Below are 11,487 nucleotides of genomic sequence, written 5' to 3'. Positions count from 1 at the left end.
ATCAATTTATAGCATGAATTAGATATTTGAGGAAACTAAATCTATTAAAACAAAGCCCTAAATGAATCGAGATCTCGGACTCATCACCACCCTACTTTTTTTTTAAATCTTCAATAGATAGCTAAAAATTCTCAATTAAACATAACATATATTTTTTAACATACAAATATATACCTTTAACTATGAAATGTAATTTGGAAAAAAGATCTAAAATATATCTGAACTTTGACCGGAATTGTTGTAGCAATCTCAAACTTTGGGCAGAACCTATTACTCCTCTGCACTATTTATAATAATACAAGATTTATGATCTCCGCGTGGAACCTATATATCTTTAAAATATACTATTAAATAGTGCGGGACAATAGGTAGGGGTGTGCATTGATCGTTTCGGTTCAATTTTTATGTATTATCTATTCGATTTATCGATTTTCAAATATGCTAACCCAATAACAAACCAATAAGATATTTTTATTGGTTTTGATTTATCGATTTTTGGTTGTTATCTGTTCGATTTTCTATCTATCCAATAAGAAAATATTCATAAAAATTATATGACTTTTGACTTCTCTTAATGTTTTGATATAGTAAAATAAGAAAGATAATGAGGAATTGCATCAATAAGAAAAAATACAATTCAAAAGCTATAATTACATGTCATGACCGTCAAAACATAAAATGAAATTTCTTATGTCAATCAATTAAAATTGCAGACCTGTCCAAACTTGTAAAAGCTACAACCTACAATTACAAACCAAAACTAAAATCAAATAGTCCAACAAGACTTAAAACTAAAACTAAAATCAAATAGCTACAATTGTGAACCCAGTGTGAAGTGGATAGAGTACTAATAATTTGATATAGTTATAATGCCTATTTATATATTAAATTATTACTATTTAATATTTAGGAAGGGTAAAGTTATAAATTATTATCGTCTTATTGGGTTATCGATTTATTCAAAAATCCAATAGTAAAAATTGATATCGAATCAATAACCCAATAACATTCTTTTATAAACCCATTAAAAATCCAATAATTCAATAACCAATAATATTTTTTTCAGTTCAATTTATTGGTCGGTTCAATTTTTGCAACATTTTCGATCAAAGTTTGAATATATTTCGAACCCTTTACCCAAATAATTTGTTCATCATGTTCACTATCTATAAAGTAATTGATTTTATAAGCTCTAACAATCATATTATTTAATTATTCATTTATTTTCAAGTAATATGTACTTATCACGTGATATCATATACAAATAACAAAATTAATGATGTATATCATTCATAAAATACTAATTTGATCACTTTGATGACCAACAAACTAGTTTAACCACTATAACGACTAACACACGTGTCTCATTAAGATAAACTCATCATTAAATAAAATATCCCAAAAAAGAACTTAGTAAAATAAATAATAAGACCATTAATTTTACGAAAAATCTAATAAATAACATTTTGACTATTTTGAAAAAAATCTAAAGAGAAAAGATTTTATTCACAACTTCTTCTCTATACATTAATTATCTTTTGACCAATTTATCATTTTTTCCCCTATAAATAGATTACTTAAGTTTTAAACTAAACCACACCACCATTTACATTACACCATTTCACTTCACTTTTTCAATATGACCAACGTTGATAACAACCAGCGTGGTACCACCGCAAAATGAAATAGAGTTGATCAAATTCCAATTTTGTTCTTTGTTCGTTCTTTACCCAAAGAAGAAACTTAGAAAAATGAGAAAATAGAAAAGATTGATCCGAAAAAAAGCGAAAAAAGAGAGTCGTGGGATAAAAGATAGAAGAGGGACAATGAATAAGGTAGGACCCATATATTTTTTATGAAAAACTAATCTCTCATTAATCAACTCATTTCTATGCCTCTCACACCATAAAAAATTTCATTGTGTATGGTTACATACTTTATCAGTACATTTCTTTAGAATCATATATGTAAACTCTCTTACTAACATTATCATATCTTTCAAATTCGAAGCACTACCAACATAATAACATTTTAAAACTGTTTTTTTTAATTATATAATTTATTAGATTGTATGTCTGCAGATGAAATGTGCTTGACATTTTACTAACTAAATGCTTAGTTGCATCATTGTCAACGTCGTAAAATGACAATGTCTCTAATTGATAGGAGAGTTGTTTTCCAACTGACAACTTTCCTGTTATTTGGAGTCATTGGCATTTTACGCTGTTGAGAATAATGCAACTATGCATTTAGTTGGTAAAATATCAAACACATTTCATCTACAGACAGAGAAACTAATAATGATGTAATTTAAAAATCTCTGCGATTTTGAAATTTGATTATGTTTATAGTGCTTTGGATTTGAAGGATATGATAATGTTAGTGAGAACTTTATATATACGGTTATGAAAAAAAGTACTCATGAAGCATTTAATTATACATAATTTATATATTTATAGTGTGAGCGACATAGGAATTAGTTGTTGTATGAGTGATTATTTTTTAATAAAAAATTTGTGGTTCTACCTTATTCGTTGTCTCTATCCTACCTTTTACTCCTAGCTCTTTATTTTTCATTTTCTTTCCCATCAATCTTTTCTATTTATCGAATAGAGTAGCTTTTGTCATTTACATATTTATTTATTTTAATTCGATAATCGACCCATATATTATTTCTAAAGTTTTTATTATATTAAAAATATGAGAAGGTTAAAATAAAGGAGGAAATTATTACTGGATAGTAAAAATTTTACTTACAAGATAAATCGTATAGATATCTAATCAACTAAACTATTAAAATCTCTTATTTGATACATGCATATATATTTAATTGATCGATTTTCGCTTAACAAATTAAATTATTTATCATTTTTATATTAATAAAGTATAAATATTTGTTTATTAAATCAATTGTTATATTATAACAAAGGATTATAATAAATATTTGTATATAAAAAATTTCGCATTATGATTGATAATTTTTTATATGATTATTCATCATAAACTAGATTAGATCTAATTATATGAAATAATGTACATTTACATCATATTTCACAAAAAAGTTAGCTTTAATCAAACTCCAAAAATGAGAAAATTAAAAAATAAGATTCTATTTTTGATTCATAATATTATAAAAATTAATTAAAAATAATCAATTAAACGTATATACAGATACCGATGGAGAATTTTGATAGTAACTTAGTTGATCGATTGTCGAAACTTTTATGTCGTAAGTGAAAAATTTATCCACCATGTAACTTTCTCTTTCATTTTTCATCTTATATTCTTGATAAAATAATTTTTAACTTTTTAAAAATATCTATCAATTATCAGAATGAGAAGATAAATATACTAGAAATAATAGGGAAAAAAATGGGTGAATAAATTCACAATAAAAAAAAATGATCAGAAAATTATAGAGATAACTACAAAAATAAAACGTGTAAATCATTGAATCATATACGGACGAATTCTGCCATTTTTTTTTGAATGAAGACGAACAATGAAGAGTGAGATACAAAAAGTTACTTCTTTGTAAAAGAGGAACATGGGGTGGGGGTGAATTTTGCATGTGGGTAGATGGTGGTGGGTTGCCGTGTGAAAATTGAAAACAAAAATCCCTAAAATATGTAATAAATAATTACAATTGATTCTCTAACATTAGTTTATTTCTTTTACTTATTAATTATAATGTAATTATAAAAAAATAAATGATTAATAAAATAAAATAAATTAAATTATATTAAAAGTAATCTTTTAATACCTGTAATTAAAATGTTATTAAATATTTATATAAAAAAATTACATCTAAAGACTGTAATATTAAGCCCTAAATACATGCGTGGGGTTATTTTTCCAATTAAAAGATATCCACGATGTGAATAATAGGTGCATTTTTTTAACCAAACAATTAACAAAAGAAACATTTCTAAACAAAATCATTAATGGAGAACATTTTTGTTCAATCTCAAAAAATTTAAAAAGTTTAAGGATATTTTTAATTCTTTTTTATTTCTTTTTTAAATATATTTTATGAAAACACAAGACAACGCCGTTAGCCCCCATGGTGTTGCAATATCAATTCAACCAATCCTTTTTTGTTCTAAATTCGGTTTCGACCAACTCCCTTTTAACATATAGAAAGCACAATGAAAGTAGCATGTGTAATTTCCAGCACTGCATCATCGGCGACGGTCCTCTGCCGCTGCGGCCGCTCCCTTTTCTCCTCCTTCTCCGCGGCCAAAACCCTAAATTCATCCTCGTATCGGAGGGGTTGGATGAGCAACACCGCTGCGGCCGGCTCTTTATACCAAATATCTTGTTCAATGACTACCCAAACCTCCCCACCAGACACACCGGCAATAATCGCGCCTCTGCCGGAGAAACCAAAGCCAAAGCCACAGCCATGGCTCATCGTTGGCCTCGGTAACCCCGGGAAACGATATGCTGGTACCCGTCACAACGTACGTTCTCTTAATTTTTCTTCTGTGTTTGATGTTCCTAATGATTTTTTATGTATGTAATGAGTTGGTTATTTGATTTGGCAGGTGGGTTTTGAGATGATAGATACTATAGCTGATGCTGAAGGAATATCAATGGGCAGTGTTTCCTTCAAAGCTCAATTTGGAAAAGGTACTTTTTTTTCCCTTGATTCAAGAGTTATCATTCTATCTTGTTGTATAGTGATCTTGTCTAATATTATTGCATTACCTAGTCTGTTTTTTGGTTTTAATAATTTGTAGCTGTTTGCTGATTAAATTATAATATTCATAAACATTGGTCTTGTGGTAAGAGCACAGCCCGTGATATGTGGGGTTAGGTCCATCTTGGGGGTTCAAACCTAAGCGGCCAAGCCTGGTATACAAGTGTAGAAGGGTAGGGGGAGGTGATTTTCCACAAAGTTGGAAATTGTATCCACTGCTGCTCGGATTTATTGGTTATCAAATTAGTAAATAATGATACTAATCCGTTTGTTGATGATAACCTTTGTTACATGGGCAGTTTATTTGCTGTATTCGTTCCAATTATGTAGGTGCTTCCTCTACATTGTTCAAAATGCACTTAAATTAGCAAAAGAATTTACACACGCTCTTATCGGTTACTCCATTTAACTTAGCTAATTATTGAAGCTAGCAGTCTTGCCGTGTTGCATTGAGATTTTCTTTCTCATTAGACATTATACCTTTAATGCTGATATTTTGCTATTTTTTGGTGAACTGCATTGACATGCTATGTTAATAGGGTAGATTATATTACCAAACTTTATTCCAATATGGACCTGGAAAGAAGGACAAGTCCGATAAATAACTCAGTCATTCAATTTTGCTCTTCAGTTTTTGGGACTTTTTCATGTTTGTTGGGTTCTCTAGGTTTCATTGGAGATGTTCCAATTATGCTTGCTAAGCCTCAAACATTCATGAATGCAAGTGGTGAGTCTGTAAGTTCACTCATCTTAGCGTGACCTATATCTTAAAACTTCAATCCACCAAGTAATATAAAATTCATATTTACATTGTTTCACAGGTTGGGGCAATCGTTTCATATTATAAGATTCCACTGAAGCAAGTTCTTGTGGTAAGCTATGACAGTTGAGCATAGAACTTATCTTTGTAACAACTTCTAAGTAAACTTTGTAACTGCAGGTTTTTGATGACTTAGATCTTCCTTTTGCAAAGTTGCGGTTATTGCCAAAAGGTGGTCATGGAGGACACAATGGGTAATCTTTCTTTAGAAAGTTTCCTTTATCTTAGAACTTTCATCACGTGCCTATAATGATTCTGATGTCAATTCCAAAAGCTATTTGCTTGGATATGTAGTGCCTGAATAATGTAGATTGTAATTGAATGATAGAAGCAAGATAATTGATGGATACCTAGCATTTTATAGTTCACTCCTCATAAACTGTTTGTGGTGGTTGATTATAAAAGTGTGTAGAAGACGTAATATTCATGGATGTGCGTAGTTTCATAAGTCAAGCAGGTCTATTGACCAAATAGTTGGGTTTTGTTAGTTTCTGGCTTGCATCCTCAATTTCTCGTTGTTTTACACGTTTTCTTGGTAGGTAAGAGTTTTGTGGATGGAAAATTTAACATAAGTCTTCACACTCAAATTATCACCTTGAGCTGGACTCAAAACAGCTTGTTGACTGTTTTTCTCCAGGCTTTAAGTGAAAGAATTAAACATATGGTTTTTCTCTTACTGATAAAAGTGAATTCCTTAGAGCTAGTGGTACACATTTCAAACTTGTGACGCGCACCTAATCCACACATCACGCATTAAGCTCTCACCACTAGGCGAAACCCTGGGGCTTCTGATACATGGAGTATGAAGCTTGATACGTGATTTAAAAAAAATGGAGGCAATACTATTAAGACTATCTGGGTAGATTTAGATTAAGCTCTGTGAACCAAAAAAAATGGAAAATGAAATAGGAAAACCTTGGTGATCTAAAGAATTTGTTTGTGCAATATTTTCTTAGAGTAGATATATTTTTGCACTCTGTTTCATGGATATTGGCATGACTAATCCCTTGTTTTTTTTGTTGTAAAGGATGAGGAGCATTATGAATCATCTTAAAGGGAACCGTGATTTTCCACGCTTGCGAATAGGTATTTCCTCAGATCTTTAAGTACATCATTAATGTATGTTATTACGGTTCTAAAACTTTATAATTTCTTTAGGCATTGGGAGGCCTCCAGGGAAAATGGATCCAGCAAGTTTTGTTCTTCGTGCATTTAATCGACAAGAACGTGAAGAGGTAACTTGCTTTTTCTTATTGTTCTAACAAGTGAACTTCTGGAGCACAGCCCTATATTGATGATACTTTTTTCTTTTTTAAAAAAATGCAGTTGGACTTCACATTACAGAATGGTTTGGAAGCAATGAGAATTTTAGTGCTCGAGGGATTCGACAAAAGTGCCACATTTGTGAATAGTTCCAAACCGTTAACAGTTTAGGTTAGGGAATCATTCATTTTTCCAGAGTTTGGTGATTGATGGGAGAAAGGTGCCCCAACCTATTGCTTGTCAGGATACAACAGAAATATAGTTTGTATACTAAAATACTGTAGTATGACGCCATAAAATCATTTTAAAACATTTTTGGCAATGATTTTTCACAAGAGTTCTCTACTTATTTTATTCTTTGGCACTGTAATTTGAACTTGCATTAGTTTGTTTTAAGGAGTTATAATGAATTTGCACTCTTTGTTATTATCTTAACCAAATCTTTTAAGAATTTTATTTGTTGGTCTAATTAGTTTATGCTTTTTTTTATGTACTAATTTAAATTTCAAATTTTGCGATTTTTAATATATTATTTTAATATTATTTTTTCTATTCTATGTTATTTATTCTATTATAAAAAATAGTTATTTTAATTTCTAAGATATAAATAGTATTTTTAATCGTAACAATTAATTTTTATAAAAGTTATAAACTAAATTGTGTAAAATTGCAAAAATTCTTTTAAGGAATAAATTATTAAAATTATTATTTATATTTATAATTTCTTGAGAAACGTATAAGAAAAGTAGATAAACAATATTTATCAATTTTCTCATAGCTTGAATTTAAGAATAAAAATATCATATAAATTGACATAAATAATATGTATTTATGTTAATGTTTATGGACTTTTTTTTTGTTTTTGAACTTCATGACAATAGTATTAAAACTTATGTATAGTTTTGTCAAGATCATTGATGCTCTTTCCGTTCTATTTACTTATTGAAGAGTATTTGTGGATTGAAGTGTTTTTGGATTATGAAATTGTTGAGAGTAAAATAAAATAACTTATTAAATTTATATCTTCTTTATTTTTCATAATAGTAATAACATTCTACCTTTTATTTTTTACAAATTTCTTAAGAAATCATAAATAGAATAATATTTTACTAATTAATACCTTAATTTTTTTGGTAAATTTATAAATTTTATTTATAATTTCAAAAATAATTAATTGTTATGACAAAATAGAAAAATTGAAATTATTTATATCTTTGTAAATTAACAAATAATTTTTGTAACTGTTTTTAATAATATAAATAACTAATATCAAGATGACAAAATAATATCAAAATGTTAGAAATAAAATGAGTCCGACGCAATTTTTAAAATCTCATATTTTTCATGAAAAATTATTTAAGTGGAAGTATAAAACTTGGAAGAATTGTTAGAAAAGAAACCAAAGGAAAAAAGTAAGAAAGAGAAAAAATAAAACATCAAAAGAAAGAGAGAGAGATAAGTTTGACCATTTTTCTGAAATGAATCCACTTGGCAAAATATAAATGGGTCTCATACAATTTTGTCTGACACATCATACTTGTGCCTCATGCATGGTAAAATTTTTCATTTACTTGACATAACAAAATCCTGAGCAAGTTGTGCAAGTTAGAGAAGACTAAGAATGTAACAGTGTGGTATCAGAGTAAGATTGTGACTAAGAAAACACAAATGAGGGAGAAATCAACATTGCTAGCACCCAAGCCAACGTCATCCAGGATGTCTGTAACACCCGAAGTTGAGAAAGGAACGTACTTCATGTTCTGGCAACTGGTTGTGTCCTAAGACCAGTATACGGTTCATAGAATTTCTACAGGTCGTAGATGACATCGTAAGGATAAAGTTGAGATTTGAGAAATTTAAATTTCTGAAGTTTGACCTACGAGTGAATCGGACGGGCCATCATTTGGATTACGGATGGTAGATGGGTTTCGCAGAAGGTCCCAGACTTAACAAAATTTTGAACTTGAATTTGAGTTCTACGAATTGAGTGTACAAACCGTAGAAAGGCCTTGTAGAAAGTAAGGTGAATATTGGGTTTCTGAAGTTGGTTTTACGGTTGACTACTACGAGTTGTCCAAACCTTATAACTGCTTGACAATTATTTCTTAAGGGTATTTGGGTCTTTTCCTATGTATTTAATATTTATACTATGTCATTTTGATCCAATTCTAAGACTTATAACTACCCTTACGTGCCTAAAATTATCCCAACTCTCTCATTCACTCAAATCCCTAAATCCCATTTATATTAATCTTACCTTATTCTCTCTCAAAGTCTAACGAGAAAACTAAGGTTTCAAGCTTCAAATCTCCTATTCCTCCATTACTTCGGGGCGATCCTCAAGGTATGTAGGGTTTCATCGATGAGTTCCATTCACCCATTGGGCTCCAAAGATTTCTTAATTTCCGAGTTCAATTTCATCAAATTGATTAACTTTTCATTTAATTCTTCATGGTATTGATTCAATTGTTTGATTTTGATCTTATCTTAATTGTTTTGACTCAATTACTTGCTTTTCAATTTATTTTGCATAAACTCCCGCATTATTCATGATTTTGACTATGAAGTCTTAAAGACATGAATTTATGAAGAATCTATGGATCTATGAACGATATGCATGACTTATGGTTTTGGTTGCTTTAAGATAAGCATCAATAAAATGTCAAAAAGAGTTTTCTCATATATGTATGGATTGTGAAAGGATTTCATACATCAAGAAATCATGATTTGGTGAAGACTTTCTCGTACATGGTTTAAGGAGCTACTTTATGATGATTTAAGCTTGGATTAGTAACTTAATTGTGTTTTCCCATGTATGATGATATGTGTATGTTTATGGCTATTCTATTGAAATTTTACTTAGCACCGAGAGAATATTGAGATGTAGGCTCTCCCATTAGTATAGGTCGAGTCTCTTGTAGAAATTATTTGTCCCTAACTACGTGCCCCCGTAGGATTGTCTTAAGTGACATAGCTAGTGGATCCACCTAAGATAGACATCTTTTTTTTTTATGCAGGAGCAAGAAACCAGATTCCACATTTTATCTCACACGAACTGTATGTCGGTTAATAGTAAATATCACACAAAACAAATTAAGTTGTTCTTAAGTATTTTACGAAGATGTCAATATCATTTTAATATGTATTGACCATGTTCATGATATTTGATTCTTCTTTAAAGGTTTTACTATCTTTTAGTTTGGTCATGCATTTCAAGTTTTTCATTATTTCCTCTTAAGATTATGTTTTACGTTTTATTGCATATCCCTCATACTTACTACATTCCATGTATTAATGTATACTAGTGAATACATTGTTTAACTAATGTAGGGTCCGACGATCTTCCTCTTCTCGCTTATGGCTAGTGGATTGCTTTGTAGATTGAAGACTTGGTGAGTCCTCATGTTCCGAGGATCATGTTAGATTTACTTTGCTTTAATTCTTATGTTTTAGTTATCTGGCGTTGTATGTGGTGTATGTGTTATGTATCAACCACTATCGAGACTATGATATCATATCCACTTTTAAGTCAAAATATTCTATTCGTATGAGATCCTTACTTTTGTCTATTATGTTATGTTATATGTATGGCAAGTGTCTTGTGTAGGGCCTCTCATGGTCTTATACGCCATGTCACATTCAAGATGTACTTTGGATCGTGACAAACTTGATATTCAGAGCACAAGATTTTGGAAAAGGTCCTAGGATGTCTGACAAGTCGCATCGAGTAGAGTATTGTTCATAAGTGTGAAACATGCCACATTTATGAATAAGAGGTTACAAAGTATTTAGGAAACTTCACTTCTTTCATTACTTTAAAGTCGTGCCTTAGAGTCTATCTTTATAAAGATCCTTCTCCTAAATCTTGGTCGATGCTTTTTCAGGATATAGCCCCTCAAGAGCTTATATAAGGAGGAATGCGAGTGAGAATGCAGAGCCTAAGGTTACTCAGGTTGATCCTTTGGTTGAGAAAGTGACTCATGCTGAGTTTCAAGCGACTTTTCAAGTGTTAGCTCAAGATATGACAACCTAAGTTAATAGAGAGGTCATTGCTCTCATGAACCCAAATGTGGGTACGACAGTGACAAATGATAAGGGACTTCATTAGGATGAACCTTCGTTGTTTCCTGGTTCCAAGGTTAATGAGGATCATTAAGAGTTCATTGATCAAAAGTATAAGATAGTGGGAACTATGTGATTGTTTGTGGTGGAGAAGGTGGACTTGTTCGTTTATCAACTCAAGGGTGTTGCTCAAGTTTGGTTCAATCAATGGATGGAAAAAAGGTGGTAGGTACGGGTCCTCTTTATTGGGAGAAATTCAAAGGAACTTTGCTTCATCATTTCTTTTCTTTTTAAATGAGATAAGCGAAAGTGCTTGCGTTCATTAATCTTTGAAAAGACAATATAAGATAGAGTATGCTTTGAATTTTACTCTATAGTCTAAGTATGTTCCAACTATGGTTGCCGACTCAAGGGCAGGGATGAGTAAGTTTGTGTCTGGTGTTTTTGACTTGGTTGTTAATGAGTTTTGTACCTATAACACCTCTAAAATGAGATAGGTTAAACTAGATTCTAACATGTGTTTCATGAGTTTATAATTGCATAAAATGGTTAACAATAGTGTTAGAAGTTAGTTTGAGGAGTTTGGAAGGGTTTGGAAGTGAAACGTCCAAGACACCCGGAAACTAGTCGAAGTTGAACT

The 11,487-nt window shown here is 30.6% G+C and overlaps 1 protein-coding gene across 2 annotated transcripts; it reads left to right on the top strand.

Annotated features, from left to right (window-relative positions):
* Positions 1 to 4,053: 4,053 nt before the first annotated feature.
* Positions 4,054 to 7,220, top strand: LOC107005482 (peptidyl-tRNA hydrolase, mitochondrial). 2 transcript variants are annotated; one of them, XM_015204083.2, is made up of 8 exons: positions 4,054 to 4,463; positions 4,548 to 4,632; positions 5,334 to 5,437; positions 5,524 to 5,574; positions 5,643 to 5,716; positions 6,550 to 6,608; positions 6,681 to 6,757; positions 6,849 to 7,220. In XM_015204083.2, exons 1-8 carry the CDS (start codon positions 4,149 to 4,151, stop codon positions 6,954 to 6,956), a joined length of 873 nt encoding a protein of 290 aa, XP_015059569.1. In that variant the 5' UTR covers positions 4,054 to 4,148; the 3' UTR covers positions 6,957 to 7,220. The 2 variants fall into 2 exon arrangements, with proteins under 2 accessions (XP_015059569.1, XP_015059570.1); XM_015204084.2 differs by having other exon boundaries at positions 4,056 to 4,463; positions 5,370 to 5,437.
* The last annotated feature ends 4,267 nt before the right edge of the window (positions 7,221 to 11,487 follow it).

Source organism: Solanum pennellii, chromosome 12, assembly GCF_001406875.1.
Source record: "Solanum pennellii chromosome 12, SPENNV200".
In the NCBI taxonomy this organism is placed as follows: domain Eukaryota; kingdom Viridiplantae; phylum Streptophyta; class Magnoliopsida; order Solanales; family Solanaceae; genus Solanum; species Solanum pennellii.
Note: the sequence above shows the minus strand (reverse complement) of the source record. Positions and strands in the feature narration are given on the sequence as shown.